General features: G+C 35.1%; 1 protein-coding gene across 2 annotated transcripts; it reads left to right on the top strand.

Moving 5' to 3' along the window:
- The first annotated feature begins 580 nt into the window (after positions 1-580).
- On the top strand, positions 581-6122 carry LOC145062247 (uncharacterized). Of its 2 annotated transcripts, XM_079009878.1 has the most exons (7): positions 581-960; positions 3539-4197; positions 4289-4411; positions 4617-4775; positions 4914-5030; positions 5118-5560; positions 5626-6122. In XM_079009878.1, exons 2-7 carry the CDS (start codon positions 3774-3776, stop codon positions 6097-6099), a joined length of 1740 nt encoding a protein of 579 aa, XP_078866004.1. In that variant the 5' UTR covers positions 581-960; positions 3539-3773; the 3' UTR covers positions 6100-6122. The 2 variants fall into 2 exon arrangements, with proteins under 2 accessions (XP_078866004.1, XP_078866003.1); XM_079009877.1 differs by having other exon boundaries at positions 4914-5560.
- Positions 6123-19505: the final 13383 nt, after the last annotated feature.

Below are 19505 nucleotides of genomic sequence, written 5' to 3'. Positions count from 1 at the left end.
CCTGTAGAACTCAACGTTTTTCACCGTCATGGACAATATTTCTGAAGCTAAATTCCCTCTCAAGGGATATCTTAATTAACAAGTAGAAAGAGTGATAGAGTGAAAAAAAGATAAAGCGAGAGTACCTAATGCAAGTATGGAATACATCAAATATATCTTGGTGTGAAAAACTACACCTCCCTCTCTACTTTTATACTTTTAGTTGTTCTATATATCTTGGTGTGTTAATTAGTTATATCGGTGCTGATTACGCGATTAGTTTCCAGGATTATTACATGGAGTGATCAGTGATGTTGTTTAGAAAGGGGGCAAACTTTGTACTCCGTCTCCAATTTTCTGCAATTAGATCTATTCTTTTCATAATATATGCTCTGCTGTTGAAAAAAAAAAATTAAACAAATCTTATTCATTAGCAATGCACTCTACTGTGTACTAGGAATATGTTTAGCAAAAAGAAAGTGAGAGGAAGAAAAAAAGATAAAGCTGAGACTAATTAATGCACGTATCGAATATAATAATTAGCCCTATATGCACTATATATAAACCACGAAGAAGCTCATCAACATGCCACACACACACACCTCTTCTCCATTCAAATGGCAAGCCCATCAAACCCTTCTTCATTTTCTTCTTCATCGTCAGCACCACAAAATCAAGACTCGCATGCATTCATTGCGAATGTTTCTAACTTCGTTTCTGTGAAGCTTTCCAGTGAACGAAACTACCATCTATGGGAGAAGCAGATGGGGTGCCTCCTGAAGAGTTACAATCTCCATGGCATTGTATGTGATCCAATTACCCCAGACTTCAATACGCGATCTAACAGTCTGGTAAAGGGTTGGATTTTCAGTACGATCAGTGAAGAGCTCCTTAACACCGTTTTTAATCTTGAATCAGCTAAAGACGTTTGGGACAAACTAAAATCCATCTATGATCCAACTATAACGCATTCTACAAAAGGTACACTCATTCGCTAGCTGCTTATTCTAAACTCACTTAATATTGAAACATTTTAACTGTCAACACCTGCTTAATATACATGAACGTGCAGTTTTATGTCTTCATTTGACCATTAATATATAGCCTGTTTCACATATGCGTAAACTTTTAAAATTACAAGTTCGACATCATGAACAGTTTGGTGCACATTTAATTGCAGCATAAACACACTATTACATAAACCTTCTATAACTTGCTGTTCAGAAACACAAAGCCTTAACTAGGAACAGTTCTTTTTTTTATTTACGAACAAGATCTGTACTTTTACCAGATAAAAAAAAAAGTTCTTAAGATCTCTATACTACAAATTAATATACACATACAACCGATCAAAACTTCTTGAGCACCAGGCTGACCTCTCGGTCAATTTGATAATGGAATTTCAGCCCTGGTCATAAGAGAAATTAAATATCTTTCGGTATTTTTTCGTACTTATCCTTCTACAAATATTAATTGTGTTACGTAAATGTATTAAAGTACTATTATTTTTATTAAATGCCACACATGTTCTACAACAACATTTATATAAAATCCACATATATGATAGATTTGTTCACAGATATTTCATCAAAATCACAAATTCGGTCGTTATATTCATGTTTTATGCATCATATTTAAGGTTACACCAAAATATTCCAATGTAGTTATCATGCAATCATATTTCAGGCTCATATGTACATGCATGTTATTTTATTTAGACAAAACTGCAAAAATGGTCCATACGGTATGCATTTTTTGAGGGTTTTAGTCGAAGCCCTGGTTTTTTGGATTCGTGGTTCTTCTGGCAATGTTTATACGTAATTTTGGTCCTTCGTAAAATTAAAATGACTATAATGCCCTTTTGATATATTTTTTTATGTTTTTTCTATTTAATTTAAATGAAAAAGAAAATAAATAATTAATGCGGGCCCACATTTATCTCTCTCTCTCTCTCTCTCTCTCTCTCTCTCTCATCCTATCGTCTTCCTCCTTTCGACTCAAATTTCTTCCTGGAAATTAAAACACACACACACACAACACTTTACAGGAACCTACATACATACCTGCAACTCGAAATATACACACAAAAAACAGACTAAAGTTTTAAAACCTCAACAGTTACAACAAATCAACAAACCAATACCAAAATTATTTAAAAACATTATCGGAGTTAGGGTGAAACCCATTTTTGATATGTCATACATCTTTCAAACACACTCAGAAATAACTAAACAACTTACAAACACACTCATAAATAACTGAATGGCGAGGGGACAAGAGATAACATGAAGATCTGGGTTTCAGGTGTTGCTTGATAATTTTGGTTGTGATTTCAGCATTGTGTATATCTGGTTCAACTCTTTATTGAGAGCTCAAAACGGTTTTCTGGGTTAACACTTTAACAAACACACACACACCCCTTTCTCCTCTTGCAAACACCAAAACAACAACAAAATAAAAGCTTCTGTGTCTCGTTCGTATACCTCAGTCTCACCTTGATCTTGAAATTTAGAAGCGATGTTATAAACAGTATCCAAGTAGAGATCATCGCGCAACGACCAAGAACAACTAGAAACAATAGTCTCTTTCATCTTATCATCATTAACAGTGCTAGAATAGAAATGATTTGATTGAGACTAACCTACCTGAAACAATTTTGTTTCCTGAAAGTTTTCGTCGGGACCTAGTTCACGATCCAATCCGAAATCGGAATTCTCAAGGAGGACACCAGAGTGCAAGAGGCAGGAAGACGACAAGCTTGTGCAGTGACCGCGACCTCCTAGAAGAGAGTCCAGTTAAGTGACATAGACGTCCGATGGGAGAAGATTGAAGACGGCGTCGAGGATCATTTAATGAAATTTTTTCTACCAAAAAATCTTGCGAAAACACATCGAATTTCTTATCAAACCACTAGTAAAACATATCAATTTCTTGTTTGATTCGTTTACTCTGGATGAACGAACTAGAAGAAGAAGCGTTAGGTTGGAACTCTCAAGTCTAGGGCTAAAGGTAAATTTGACGATCTGAAATCTGAATTAAGGATTTAAGAGAGAGAGAGAGAGAGAGAGAGAGAGAGAGAGAGAGAGAGAGCCCCTTGTTTTTTTTTAATTATCAAAATAAATAAATAATTATTAGATTTAAAAAGAAATGAAAGAAAAATGGAAAATAAATACTCAAGAGTATTACAGTCATTTCACTATTCAGATGGACTAAAAGCGCAACGAAACTAGCTCAGAAGGACCACTAATCCAAAAAAGTCAGAGTTTGGACGAAAACCCCCAAAAAAATGCATACCACAGGAACCATTTTTGCAATTTTGTCTTTTATTTATTTCTTATCATTAGTTAAAATTCGTAATTTGAATAAACTTTAGTAAGGATCAATGTTTAAGAAAGGTTATTATATATGGTTTACATATATACATATATAGTGGACATGTAATTGAGATTTAAAAAGGGCACGTCAAATGAAACTAGAAGGGAATTAACGGAAATAAAAGACATATAAATAAAGTTTGAAATCCAATGAATAAAAGAAGGAATCGATATGTTTTTAGCAGAAACAAAGACTGAAACGAATCAAGATGAAAGCGCAGTTCCAAAAGATCCACTAACACTATATGGCGAAATTGTGATTAAATCGGAAGAAGAAATCAAAAGCTTATTAAGGTATAAAAAGAAGGTAAGGGCGGCAATAGGGGGGCTATTCATAGAAAGAAAACCTAAAGTCGAAATGACAGAAGAAGAAAAGACGAAACGCAACAAGAAGTTGTCTAGTGCTATTGTTGAAGGGAGATGATAAATGAAGACGAAGATGTAATCACAGAGGCAATCGACAGTGATGGCAACAGCATACTTCATATAGTAGTTGGGATAGGTCACAATTCTTTTGTGAGTGAGATGTTATCGAAAATCAAAGATATAAAATTACGTGAAATGAAAAATAAAAATGGAAGCACAGCCCTTCACATTGCTGCAATTGTCGGAAACACAGAAGGAGCAAAGCTCTTGATTAAAAGAAAGAAAAATTTGTTGGCAACAGAAGACAATAAACATGAAACACCTTTGCATAAAGCTTTTGAAAATATGCATCTGGATACCGTTGAATACTTGTTGAAAGCTGCCAACGAAGTTGGAAGAACCAACAACATCCCTCACCCTATTGATGTAAAAAAAGGCTCCAAACTTCTTGCTAATGCTGTTTCTGCAAAACAGTATGGTGTGTAGCTAGCCAAAAAAAAATCTATATCACATTCACATAGATACGATTATAAGACTTGCTGATTAATTTTGAACATGCATGCCTGCAGATTTAGCAAAGGAGTTAATTCAAAAGTATCCTCAATTTGCTGTGGAAGGCGATGAGGTACTGATGGCAATAGCTAAAACCTTTCCGACTGGGCTAGACCATTGGCAAATACTTATATATCCAAGTAAGTTTTTGATGTATATATATATATATATATATATATATATATATATATATATATATATATATATATATATATATATATATAGTTTTTTTTTTGTTATTCGTTTTTAATTATGTTTCCGGAGCAGCTTTAATTCATTTTAATTAAAGATCGGATGCATGCATGCATGCTTCATGTATGATTGGATATGTTTTTTCTGTTTCAGTTCCGAATCATATTTTTGAATGGATGGTCGACAGAGCGAGGATAGTGTTTTATGAATTAGTAAGATTCCACAAAATCCCAATTATGAAAATCATAGAGGATGTACCTAGCAAGAAGATTTTGAGTATTTTGAAAGTGGTAGAATTCACCGTTATAAAGGGTGAGTTATCAATTGACAACCAACGACTATATAGAACTCGAGAATTATATATATATATATATATATATATATATATATATATATATATATATATATATATATATCGTATTACTCTAAGAATAGTTTGTGTTTTTGCAGTTCCATTATATATGCTATCTTGGATCTATTGCTTGATAGTTCTCCTCTTCATACCGATGGTTTATTTTCCGCTCTTTATGTTTTATTTTTCTATGTGGACGATTTTAAAAACACAATGTAAGAGCGTATATATGAAGTTAATCCACTTATATAATTTATACAACAAATTTGATATTTTTTTACCTTTTTTCCATGCATATACAGTTAAATATATTGCCAATATCGAGAAGAAACACAGGAAACCCGAAGAAGCAAAAGAAATTTTAAAATTGGTATGTGATGAAATCGACAAGTTAAAGACCACTAATAAACCTCATGATCCTCGATATTACAAAAGACCAGTTCATGAAGCAGCACGTCAAGATGCTTATGAGGTTGTTGATGAGATTTTAATGAGATGCCCCCAAGCAATTAGGTATAAAGATAAAAGTGGGTATGACATCATCCAGTTAGCAGTAATATACCGTTCAGAAAATATCTACGAGCTTATCAATATCCTTGGGGAGCGTAGGAATGTTTATAGAACTATCGAAGACTCTTCACAAAACAATATGTTACACTTGGTTGGAAGATTAGCTCCCACTCGTAAACTAAAGCTTAGAACTGGTGCAGCACTACAACTACAAAGAGAGCTTCAATGGCATGAGGTATGAATTGTAGGACTGGAATTATATATTGTTGTTTAGTTAACCAGTTAAATAATTCTATATAGGTGGTGAAGAATATGGTATCTCCAGCATACATTACTAAAGAAAACATTTTTAACGAGACACCGAATATGGTATTCACAAAGGAACACAAACATTTGGTGAAGGAAGGAGAACAGTGGATGAAAGCTGTAGCAGAATCATGCAGCATCACTGCAGCACTGATTGCCACAATCGTATTTGCAGCAGCAATCACGGTACCAGGTGGAAGCAAGCAAGACACAGGCATCCCTGTGTTTACAGAAAACGTTGCCTTCACAGTCTTCGCTGTAGCAGACGCAATCTCACTATTTGCATCGAGTACATCATTACTAGTGTTCCAGTCCATCCTCACTGGCCGTTTTTCTGAGCAAGATTTTCGAACCAGTTTGCCAAACCGATTGATTCTTGGTCTCTGCAGCTTAATGATATCAACAACTGCCATGATGGTGGCCTTCAGCGCGACCAAATTATTTTTAGATTTCAAAAAATCAAACTAAGTATTTTTACATTATAAATTAACTACTATATCCTTCTATATCATTGTTGGTACCGTCTACATTTTTTTTTAATTTGATTCTAGTTTGTTGTTTATGAATTCTTTAAGAATATATTGTATAAGAAACTCAAAATATTGAAAATTTTTTGAAGATTGCATTGATTCTTTTGGTTGATTTATTGATTATTTTTTATATATTCTTTAAGAATACAAATTAATACTTTTGAAAATTAACTTTCCTAACCGATTTCTTGGAGATTGATTTGAACTTTTTCTAGAGGACACAATTAAATATTTATTTTTATCATTTTCATTCTTGAAGAATAAAGTACAAATTACAAGTTCATAACTAATATTCTTTAATAATAAAATTAACATTCTTGAAAAAAAAAACAACATTCTTAAAGAATTTGATATAATAAATCTTGCATATTGGATGTTCTTTAAGAATACATTCATTCTTTTGGTTAATTTTGTTGATTATTGTATCAGCATTCTTTGGTTAATTTTGTTGATTATTGTATCAGCATTCTTTTAGAATTAAACATTCTTAAATAATTCAAGTTCTATAAAGAGATTTTATATGAATTAAACATTATTAAAGATTATGACCGAATATATTATAAATAATAAGAATATTCTTACTGCAAAATTGATAGATTCTATTGAGAATCGTATAAAAATTATTACAAGTCAAAATATAATATGTTGTTTCAGTCTATAAAATTAGTAATACATGCTCAAAGAATAAGATTTCTTTGTGATGTCCATTTTGAAAGAATATCACAACAAAAAAAAATGGAAAAACTCAATAACGATTTTTATTTCTCTTTTTCTTTGAATAACTTAGAAATGATTAGAAAAATAATTAATAATGACTAGAAAAATAATTAATAAACATTATGAATGAATATGCATCTTTTAAATAATTTCGTATTATGCATTCTTAGATTATCATATTATGTATTCTTAAAGAATTTGGATAGCAACCATTCCTTTTGATTATCGAATTGCAGATCCTTAAAAGCTATTAATCCAATTTGTGCATGTTGTTCTCAAGAATAGAAGATTTGAGTGTGACTTGGTTTCACCCTGTTATACAAATCAATGCAATGACCAAAACAAATATAACATATTATAAGGATATAATTTCACTTCCATAATCAGAGACTTAGTTTCCATAATAATAGGCTTACAATTTTAGTATGTAATTAATTAGTTAATGAAATTTATTATATGAAATGATTGGTTAAGAATTTGTCATACATTCACACAATAATTATAGGTTATATATGATCCTAACTCTCTCCCTCTCTCTCTCTCTCTCTCTCTCTCTATATATATATATATATATATATATATATATATATATATATATATATATATATATAGGGCTAGGTTATAATGTGGATGGAAAACTATTGTGTGCACGTGTGGATAATGTTATTTTATGAAAATTACTAAGAGAACTATACATTCAATCTCACAGAACTATTGTTATTTTAATGGATTATCACAAATTCTAATTCATTTTTGTTCTCATGCATCATTTTTTATTTTTTTGAATTCTTATAGAATATATCTCAATAAACATCCTAATAACATTCTGACAGAATGAGAATATTTAAAAAAAGTGTATAATAACCTTATATATGATTTGATTAATGAAAATGTTTAATAATTACAATAATTATATAAGATTAAACGTATTGATATTATCAAACAACATATTTTCTTTGTCATTCTCACAGAATAGCATTATCCACACGTCCACATAGTAGATGTCAATCCACATTTGAACCTAGCTCTCTCTCTCTCTCTCTATATATATATATATATATATATATATATATATATATATATATATAATGGTTGTAAAAATCGGTCTAGGCTGCCGATTAATCGGTGCCTAGATGCTTGGCGGCCTGTAACTACCTACGAATAGGGGTTAAAGGGTGAAGCTAGGCGGAATTGGTCAATATCGGTCAAAACCGGCCCAACTCGGACCTAATCAGTCCAAAATACTTTAAAAGACCCACCAACTTATGGAGCCGGCTTACCAAAAGCATAAATGTGTTTGTTTTCGTAAGGAGGATTCCCTTTATATAGAGTATGTTTTCCCTGATAGAATGTTCCAGCTTTAATGTGGGATGCTCAAACTTTTACTCTTTCATATATGTTCTTTGCATTTCATTCTTCCCCCAATTTTCTTGATGGATCGTCTCCTCCCCTGTTCGACTACTCCTCCCCTGATGAAGTATCGGACCCAATCAACAATAAATAATCGCTTAATCTGGAATCAATAATCGTCTTCTGCCACGAGTTCTCAAGTATCAATTTTCTTGATGGGTATGTCCTTTTCCAGGGAGGAGTTCATGTTTGGATTCAGGTGTCATAGAAAAGATATAGGTGGTGTATGAGGCCCTTTTCAGTGGTGCTTTCCGAATTGTAGGTTCGAGCTATGTGTGAATGAAGAGCGATTTCGAGGGTGAAATCAAGTTAAGTGGGGGAGAGTTGTAACATTCGGATTTCCAGGTATCATAATTTAAGTATTTATTTTTAAGTTAGGAAGAGGGGCTTGACGAGTTGACGCGTAAACTCATCGAGTAGGATCGCGACTGATGACTCAGATTAATGAATAGACTCGATGACCCGGTGAGTCGACTCGACTAGTCTGCGATGTGGACAGAAACCCTAAATCTTTGGGCATGTGCCCTATTTAAGGAACCTTATGGCCTTCATTGGCGGCCACACACATACTTGAGAGACCCTAACGAACCAGAGAGCATAGAGAGTGAAGGAAGGAGCTAATTACACCACCATAGTGCATTCTTGCAAGGAAGGAAGGGAGATTCAAGCTAGGCTGCTTAGAGGGGGCTCAGAACTTCTTCTATTTCATCAAAGGCTTCTGTTTGAGGTAAGAATCCATGCCTATTTTCGTGTATATAGTAGATCTCATGAATCTAGGGTTTCTTTACCCCTTTTGTTGAGATTATGGAGCATGGGGAGTCCCATTGTGGCATATGACATTAGATCTGGACCTTGATAGGTCCAGAGAGTCCCAATCATCCAGCTTTATGTAGTCCCATTGGATTTTTGAGTCTAGGTTGTCATTTTAAGGGCTATTTCTTCAAATAGAGCTTGATGTGTGGTGCATAGACATAAAGATTGAACCTTTACGTGACTTTTGGGTGCTAGAAGGCCATATCTATAAGTTAGAGAAATAGATCTGACCTCAGAAGCTCAAATGAGTGTTGCCATGGAGGAAACTCGCCGAGTCCATAAGAGGACTCGACGAGTCGCATCGGGTTGCCCCGCGATTCGTGATCAGTGGTAACCCGTCGAGTGAACGGTTAACTCGACGAGTCGAGTGAGGCCTTAGGAGGATTCAGAGGACACGCATGGACTCGCCGAGTCACCCGAGTGTACTCGACGAGTTTAGTCAAAGTTGTTTTGTTGACTGGAGTTGACATCTTTTGACCTTGGGGGTTTGGTCAAACTGATTCATGAGAGGCCATGGTAGGGTAGAATGGTCTTCTACCCATTCTTTAGAGATGAGAACATGAGGAGAGTATTGATTAGAGATATTATCATTTTAATAGACAGAGGATAGGTCGGGGATATCGAGCACGAGAGTTTACTAGACATCATACGAGGTGAGTCTTCTCACTATACATTACCTAGAGTGGTATCTATATACAAATCGGAGGGTCTTATGTGTTATGTGTGTATTTGAGATTATGTGCATTGTGATATATGTATGCTATGTGTTATATAGATCGGACCGGAGGGTTCAACGGCTTACGAGGCCAGAGGTTCCTCAAGTAGACCAGATCGGAGGGTCCAACGATTTAGATCGGAACGGAGGGTCCAACGAGCTAGACCGAACTGGAGGGTCCAACGAGCTACGGGACTGGAGGGTCCCGTTGAGACACATTGACCGGAGGGTCATACCGAGTTATAGCCTTGAGTGGCTTATGTGTTGTATGTGGTATTTTGGGGAACTCACTAAGCATTTATGCTTACCATGTTATGTGATATGTGTTTCAGGTACTACCGAGGATTGCGGGAAGGCGCCGACATCATTTCTACTCACTGGCAGAGGATTATGCTTTTTTTATTCAGGGATATGTTTTATTGTTATGACATTGGATACACATGAGATTTTGAGAATATTATATGAGTTTTATTGTGTTTGAAAAATGAAAAATTGTTTAAAAATTTACGTCGTTACAAGTACTTGTATTCAGATGGCCCAACAAGACCCCATGCATCTAAGCCCAATGGAAAGGTCCACACTTGAAGCCCAATAAGTGAAGCCCAAACGGACTGAGTACGTGGGGCGTACTCAGCTGTACGCTAAGTGTACACGCTAAATGGCTTGTATACGACATGTACAGACTTCTACGCCCAACATATTCACTCATTGAGCCCTAAAGTCACTTTTGACCCTTAATCCATTAAGACATTTTTCCAAAGTGTAGATCTGACTTCCCTGAGCTAGATTATCACGTAAAGTTGCTAACTTTACGTTCATGCATGGCTAAATGAAGCTCTTAAGCTTAAAAGGGAGTTAGTAAGTGACTTAATGCATGCATGTGACCAAAAATCCCATAAAACTTGCACCTTTAAGACTAAGGAGTCCATAATAAGCTCATATCTAAAAGAATAAGTCCTTAAAACGTCTTAACTCTTCAATCAACCCAAAAGGGACCAAAAGCATAAAAAATAAAGCCAGAATGAGATCTAAACATTTACAAGCCAATATATGAATTTGTTACCTTAAAAAGGTTGCAACAAGGGTGATGATTCTGGATCTATAACCTTCTCACCAAGCCAAGCACCTTCAATCTTCTTAACTCCCTTCACAATGCGCAAAACAACCATCAAATCTTCTTAAGGACTCAAATGTACATCAATGGAGGCTAAAGGGCCGATTTAGGGGTTTTAGGGCAATGAAAGTTGGTAAAGAGACCAGCCCTTAAGACTTAAGGTGCTTATATAGGGTGCAACACCCTAGATTAGGGTTTCATTAAATCTTAGGTATGCCTCGCATACATAGATGTATGCCCCGCGTACGTTCCTGGAGTCCCGATCAAAACCTCGCATCAGTATGTTAAGCGTACCGTGTGGTACGCCCCGCATACTACCCAGGGGCCAAAAGTGAAACATTTAAATATTAAAGGGACATAATGAAACATACCAATATCCAAATGTTACAGAGACGGTAGAGAGGGATGCAACAAGAGGGAAGAGGGGTACTGGAGAAGAATGTCGTGGGAAGGAACATCGGCTGAAGGGACAATCTCCGGAGAAGAATCGAGGGAAAAGAACACACAAATCAAAAAAGGCAGAGGGAGGATCACTTTATATGGGTTAAAAATAGCAACGACACCAAAAAATTGAAGGATTTATTCGCGGTTCCTTTTTCATGGTTTTCGCGACGACATCATCTCCCTTAAGAGTATCACCGCTATTGGTCATTCACAATTAACATTAAACCTTACCTGTTGGATATAATGAAGGTTACTTCGCTAATGGTTAAATTTCTTTTTGTGCAATCCAGATTACGATTAGTCAATTAACATATCCTATTAAGATAGATAATTTTATATCTAATCTATTTTAATCCTATTCATGTTTATCAAATTCTTTATAATCTTTTTTATAAAAAAATGTTTATCAACTATTTCACATAGGATTTAACTTAAAAAGTTAATACCATTAACCAAAAGGACCTTCAGTGTCAATTTTTTTTGGGAAGAGATCTCCATTGTTCATTTGAAATGTGAGAAAAATCCTTTTTGTATAAAATTTCATAAAAGACATGTAGTAGTACTCTTTTTAAAAACTACAAACACCAAATATGGAATTTTTTCTTATTTTATATGAACTAGGATTTGTGGAGGTTGGCAACTCGCATGGTGCATCATCTTTGGTGGTGCTGCAACGTTAACGAGGGTGGCGAGGTGGTGTAAATAGGCACAAGACGATGGAAGGGCAGATAGGTCGTGTTTGGCAGGCGTTTCCAGAGCAATCGACATACCTGAAGAGAATGTTCGAATAAAAAATAAGTAGGATGCACCCAGTTCAAGAGTAAAGATTTTTGTATTCAAAAGGTTAGAGTTAAATTTATAAGAATCGGTACCGGTACGATAACATACTGAGGAAAAAGGAAATGACGAAGAAACGAAACTGGGGAAGGGAAAATTCGAAACTTGTTCGATCTTTCTTCTTTCCCTAGTTTATACCACCCAAAAAACACATCGGAAACTGGGGAAAGGAAAATTCGAAACTTGTTCGATCTTTCTTCTTTCCCTAGTTTATACCACCCAAAAAACACATCGGAAATAGTAATCAAGTATGAAGTGAATAAACAAAATTTGAGTTCAAGGCCTTTACCTAGAATGTATGGATCAAAGTGATGTGAATTGTTATAGAGATTTAGAATGCAATTATGATTTGTATAAATGAAAAGTAAGAACACAAGAAGTAAATATTAATCAGATCTTATATTGATGAAGAAACTGATTACAATAAGTAGAGAGAAAAATTATTCTTTCTACTTCTAACCTCAGTCCCTATTTATAGGAAACCTGAGTGTACAAAAAATATACTAAGTCATAAACTGTAAGCTTCGCACAAAAGAAGACTTAGTAAAATAACTAACATGCGAAACAAAAGAAACAACCATTTCGACTTTTACAACTTTTATTCTCTACAATCTCCCCCTTTGTAAACAGTCGAAACTATTCTGTCTGTGAGACGCTGAATAGCTGAGTTCATTGTTCTTCGGATTTCAGAATACCAAGTAATAATCTTTTTAAGCTCCTTCCTGTCTCCTTCATTGTTCTTCGAGCAATTATTCATACGAACTATGAAATTCGTATATTGCAAAGTTGTATATCTTTCAATCTCTGAGACTTTAAACAAAAACTTCTTTGGCTTCCCCTTCGTATCTTTCCCTTCCTGACAACCTTCGCATCTTCAACTTTACTCCCTTTTATTTCTCCCCCTTGCACCCCTGTGAAAGCAGGTGGGGCATTCTTCGGCAATAGAGAAGTATAGTTGGTAATCGGGGCCAACGCCTTTTGATTTGCTTGCTCCAGAGTATTAACTTTGAGAGTTAAAAATTCCGAAGTAAGAATCGTTTGTTGAGAAGTCTGCGAAACACAACTTTTTAACTCAGTAGCCAACTGAATTAATTTTGAAAATTGCTCTTTATTCTCTTGATGCTTGGCTTTGATCAATTGAGCAGACGGTTGATAATCAGTAGCAAGCTTAGTTACTGCTTCAACAATAATATCAACACGTTTCTGGACCTCTGAATTTTTCAAATGAAGGTCTTGAATCTCCTTTGCCACTTCAGCCTTTAACTCCTCAATTTTGAAGTTAACATCTTCCCAGACCTTCTTTACATCTTGTACAAAAAGAACATGGCGTTCTTTTGTAACAATTTTTAAATCCTTGATAACACCATCAAAAGATTTGCCTTGAGCTTGAATAAGAAGCTCATTATTTTTGTCGGAGTCATCAACTTTCGCAATGATCCGCTTCTCTGCAGCTTTTATCATAGATTGAACCTCCAAGCCCGAGATAGATGACTTTGTACCAGCATCTGCTTGTGATTGAATAATGGCATTCAACTTGCGATTCAGTATTTTAAACTGCTTACCTGACATAAGCATATGATAAGGTATTTCCTCCTCTTCTGAATCAAAATGGATGGCTGCAAACATTCCTCCAAAACCACCTCCTTCGGTTTCTTTGTCAGACTGAGCTTGCGAAGGTATAGGTTGTGGTGCTTCAGGTGATTGAGATGGAAACAGTGTAGTGAAGGGATGTTTTAAAAGATGATCAAATATGGATGATGTGGTTGTTTGAGTATTTGGAAAAGGAAATGGTGGTAACAAAGTAATTGGTTCTGTGATTTGAATATTTTTGATAGGTGTCTCCGTATTAGATACGTTAACAATACTATCAAAAATAAGTTCTTCCTCTTGAACTGAAGTGTGTGTAACAACTTCCAGTGGTGTGGATGTGGTAGTCGAAATTTGCGAAATGATTGGAAGAGAAACAGTTACCGTTGTGGAAACAGGTGGAGTTTCGGGAACCACTTCATCTGATGATTCATTTTGAATAATCAGATTTCGTTTCTTGTATAGCTTCTGGGTAATATGCTTCGCAACGTCTGTGGCTCTTTTTCTTTTTGAGCCAAGAGAAACAGGAGCTGGAACATCTCTAATAATTGCTCCTTTACTACTCACCTCAGTTTTGCGAATAGTAGGTGAAGTAGTTGGCGATTGTGATAATTTGTGAAGCTTCTTTAATACCCCTGATTTTGTTGGGATTGTTTCCTTCGTCTTGGTAGGAGAAACCACCTCTTTCTCAGCCCCTTCATCCTTCGCCACTTTGGAAGATTCTTGTTTGGCTTTCTTTTGAGTTTGCTTCTTTTTCTTTGAAGATTCATCAGTAACTTCAAGCAACACTCCAGTTCGCACATTATGATCAAATGTTTTCATGTAACGAACCAAGACTTTATGAGTAGGCGAAACTTTGCGAAGCATCGCATCAGGAATTCTTGCGACACTCGTGAAGATATTTTCATCATCTTCAACAACCATTGGAAATTGGTACAAAGAGAATTCTGCAACTTCTCCGTCTTCAGGAACTTGAATTCCTTCTTTTTCGTATACTTTCTCCAAAATTAAGCTCCAGTACCTGGCACAAGAAATCCCCTTCTCAACACTTGTATTTTCAAGACTTTTATTGAACTCCTTCCAAAGCTGAGTTCCATAATCCACACTCAAATAGTAGTAAAGACCCATCATCATAGCATAAACCTCCATCCTTCCCCTGTCTAAGCCAACACTCCTCCCAGTCAAACACCTGAGAAATATGCCAAATAAGAAGTTCCAGATGCACGGTAGGCTTGATTTGCTGAAATCACTTATCTTTTCAAGAGTGGGTTGATGACCCATCTCATTGAACATAAAGATAATCTGTGAATTTGTTGGCTTAAAGAATGGTGGGTTATTTGGAATGTACAAGAAGTTCATGAACATATTCTTGGTAAGACGAACTGTCTTGTTGTTCACAAGATTGAAGGTTATTACATCAGTAGTATAATTGTATGACGCAGTTGATGCTGCTATTGACAACCAAGACATTGGAACAGAGAAAGAATTGAACATTGCAGTAGATAAAGGTGACCTTTTTAGAGCAACTACCAACATCTTCAGTTCTTCTGGGTAAGATGAAACAGTAGGATCAACTTGGTAGTTTGTGCTTTGAATCTTCATAAGGGATTGTGAAACAACTTCTTCTGTGTTGGATTGAGTAGCAGCCATTGTTAGGGTTTGAAGAAAAGAAATAATCAGAGAATTTGGGAATTTTTGTGTTTGATCGCGTAACCGTATAACACCCACTTTAACCCCCTTTTATACATAACCCTGATTGATTTGAATTTGAAGCGGGATGCATTTAATGATATCCGATGTGACACCTTGAAAATCAGACCATTACTGCAAAAAGTTAGCCATGTGTGAAAAAGCACCTGTTACATTGCCTAGAAAACCGCGCAGAATACCATTCGTCATGTATACACAGCCTGTCAATATTCCCTTTATTGAAATGCAGCCGTTGGAACCCTTCGCATGGAGGCAATGCTCTTTCACTTTTGGGATGAAAAGCAAAGTCATATGCCAGACTTGCGAAATCTTCAGTCTAAGTTGGTATTACTTAGAACCTCAAGGATTTCGTGAGTGCAGTGTTCCAAAGAAATAAGATAAGAATCAAGATAATTTTTTTTTTTTTTGAATTTTGTGATGTCAAAAATGCACTTTGACACAAAAGCAGTTAAACCCCAGGCAAAGGTTGCTTCGTTAATCATCAAGAAAGATGATCAACAGCTTGTGTATGTTCCTGTGAATTACAATCGAATACTTTTTGATAAGTATCAAAGGGCTTCTTTTTAAAATGGATTCTTGGGTTAGTTTAAAATTTCGTTACATTTCATCCTAAACATAAGGTGATTAATTGTAACAGAAATTACTTGTATGACCAGTGTAGTCAGTGACAAGTCAGCTTTAAAAATATTTATCATGACTAGAACATGCAAATGAAACTCACACGAAAATCATATTCATAAAAAAATTAATGAATTGGATCTTGTTGGATAACAAACATCGTGGGTTGCGAAAGTTTGATCAAGACCACGCATGCGAAATGAATATGATTTGGAGTTTCAAATTTTTGGTACTGAAACAAAAGTTTCTTCAATATCTGGAACAATGTTCCCCGTCAATTCCTTAAGTTGTTAGATGTTTGGGTTTTACCTTCATCACGTACTCATGATGTCAGATCATTAACACATAATTTTTGTATATCTAGGTCTTGATTGGTTTGATCAGAGACCTCTCGGACATACATCTTTGTGTGTGATTTGTGTTAAGAATTTTGTGATGAAAAAGATTGGCTATAAGATCGAATGTACCTCTGTTATTTGTGGACCAAACAGAAAACTCTTTTTCTCATATGAGAAGAGTAAGGGTTCTCTTTTGACTAATGCGAATACAAGCCTAATCGGGAAGAAATTTTCATGAGATAATTTCATTAAGGCTTTCACTTCTCATACATAGAGTCATATGAGGCTTGGGTCAACATGCTGCAGCATGCTTCTAGGGACATCCTAACTAATACAAAATTGAAAGAAATGATACCTTCCCATAGAAACATATATCAGCATGACCTATTGGTATTCTGCTCTTGACAAAAACTAAAAACACACAAAACTTTGTTGTCTGATGTGAGGATGCGAAGCAATGTGAAGCCTCTTAATGCACAATAACTTCTGAATGATTTTGTCTCAGAGCTGCTGAATGGACCTTTCATTCTTGTGTTATTGATTTTGAAACTGAATTTCCATCAATCATTCCGAAACCTGCTAAAATTCTTACAAAAAATTTTTCATCAAGAGGTTTAGTAAAAATATCAGCAAGTTGTTCAGTGGTTTTCACAAAATGTATTTCAATATTCCCATCTTCCACATGATCTTTGATAAAATGATATCTAAGAGCTATGTGTTTTGTCTTTGAGTGTTGTACTGGATTATGACAAATGCGAATTGCACTTTGAGAATCACAATACAAGGGAATCTTTTTCATGTTTATTGCATAATCACGTAGTTGACTCTGAATACAAATGATTTGCAAAGTGCAAGCAGCAGCTGAAATATATTCAGCCTCAGCAGTTGATATAGCAACACAAGTTTGCTTCTTTGACTGCCAACTCACCAATTTTCCATCCAATAGTTGACATCCACCACTTGTACTTTTTCTATCCAAAGTACATCCTCCAAGATCAGAATCTAAAAAAGCTTGAATGAAGAATCCCAATTTCACAGGATACCAAAGTCCTAACGAAATTGTTCCTTTAAGATAGCGAAAAATATTTTTCACTGCAGTTAAGTGAGGTTCTCTAGGATTAGCTTGATACCTAGCACAATTACACACAGAAAACATAATATCAGGTCTACTTGCAGTTAAATACAATAAAGACCCTATCATGCTTCGATAAAGTATTAAATCAACAGCAGGAGTATCTAACGAAGGAGTTAGTCTTGTTCCCACTGCCATTGGTACTTTAAGCTTTGTGCTATTTGTCATTCCAAACTTTTCAAGTAGATTCTTTGTATATTTTTCTTAGTTGATTAAAATTCCATCCCTGTTCTGTCTTATATTCAAACCAAGAAAATTGTTAATTTTTCCCATCATACTCATCTCAAATTTACTTTTCATGAGATTTTCAAATTCAGTAGACAATGCTGGGTCAGTTGAGCCAAAACTAATATCATCAACATAAATTTGGACAAGCATAAGATGACTCTCAACATTCTTGCGAAATAATGTAGGGTCAACTGATCCTTGTTTAAATTTAGATTGTTTCAAAAAATTGGTAAGTGTTGCGTACCAGGCTCTTGGTGCTTGTTTTAACCCATAAACTGCTTTGTCTAAGATGTAGACATGATCAGGATGTTCTTCATTTACAAATCCTGGAGGTTGTTCAACATAGACTGTTTCTTCTAGTTCTCCATTTAAGAATGCACACTTAACATCCATTTGAAAAACATCGAAGACTTTGTGAGCTGCATAAGCTAAAAATATGCGAACTGCTTCGAGTCTTGCAACAGGTGCAAATGCTTCTTCATAGTCTATTCCTTCTTGTTGCGAATATCCTTTAACAACTAGTCTAGCTTTATTCCGAATAATATTGCCATCTTTGTCAGTTTATTTTTAAAATCCATTTTAATCCGACAATTGAAACATCAGAAGGTTTAGGAATTAATCTCCAAACCTTATTTCGTTCAAATTCAGCCAATTCAGATTGCATAGCAATAACCCAATTTGAGTATTCCATAGCATTCTTTACTGTCTTTGGCTCTATTTTCAAAATAAAAACATTAAACATACACAACTCTTGATTCACATTCAGTACCTCATTTTTCGCACGAATTTGAACTCTTGTCAACACACCATCTTCTGGATTCCTAATCACCTGTTCTTTGGGATGATTCCTTGTCCATTTCTGAAGTGGTGGATAATCAGGATTAAATTCCAATGGTGCATCTTCGTACAAATCTTCATTTTCAGATCCTGCAACAAACAAATTATCATTTAATTCAAGAAATTCATCATTTTCATCAAGATTAATTGTCTCTGTTGCATCATGCTCCCCCTCAACATGATGTTCATGTTGAAATTGCGAATGCTCCCCCTCAACTTGATGTTCATGTTGAAATTGCGAATGCTCCCCCTCAACTTGATGATTCAGATTTTCATTCTCCCCCTCGGAAGTTTGCTCTCTCTGTGCATTGTTGATCGTATGATCCCCCTCCATACGAACTTCTGGCACACTTTCGCAAGATATTGACTTTTTAGTTATTATTGAATCATCAATATGTTTTGAGGATTCTGATGTTTGATTATCAGGAGCATGTACTTCTGCATCAATTGCCCTGTCAGGAGTTCCAAAAATTAAGTCATAATCAAAATCATTGATATCTGAATTGTCAATTTGAGTATCTGAATCAACAAGAATTGATTTATGTTCAAATTTACTATCCGTTTGTTTAATATAGTATTCATCAAAAGTTAAGTTGAAAGTTTCTTCAAATTTTCTTGTTCTCTTGTTTAACACTCTGTATGCAACTGAATTTTGCGAATATCCTAAGAATATGCCTTCATCAGCTTTAGATTGGAACTTGGTCAAATTATCTTTTAGATTCATTATAAAACACTTGCAACCAAAAACATGGAAAAATTTTACATTAGGTTTTCGATTGTTAAGTATTTCATATGGAGTAACATTGAATCTTCGATGAATGAATGATCGATTCTAAGTAAAACA

This window comes from Lactuca serriola, chromosome 7 (assembly GCF_051521515.1).
Source record: "Lactuca serriola cultivar US96UC23 chromosome 7, Lser_US96UC23_V15, whole genome shotgun sequence".
NCBI lineage: Eukaryota > Viridiplantae > Streptophyta > Magnoliopsida > Asterales > Asteraceae > Lactuca > Lactuca serriola.
This window is presented reverse-complemented; position numbering and strand designations above follow the sequence as displayed.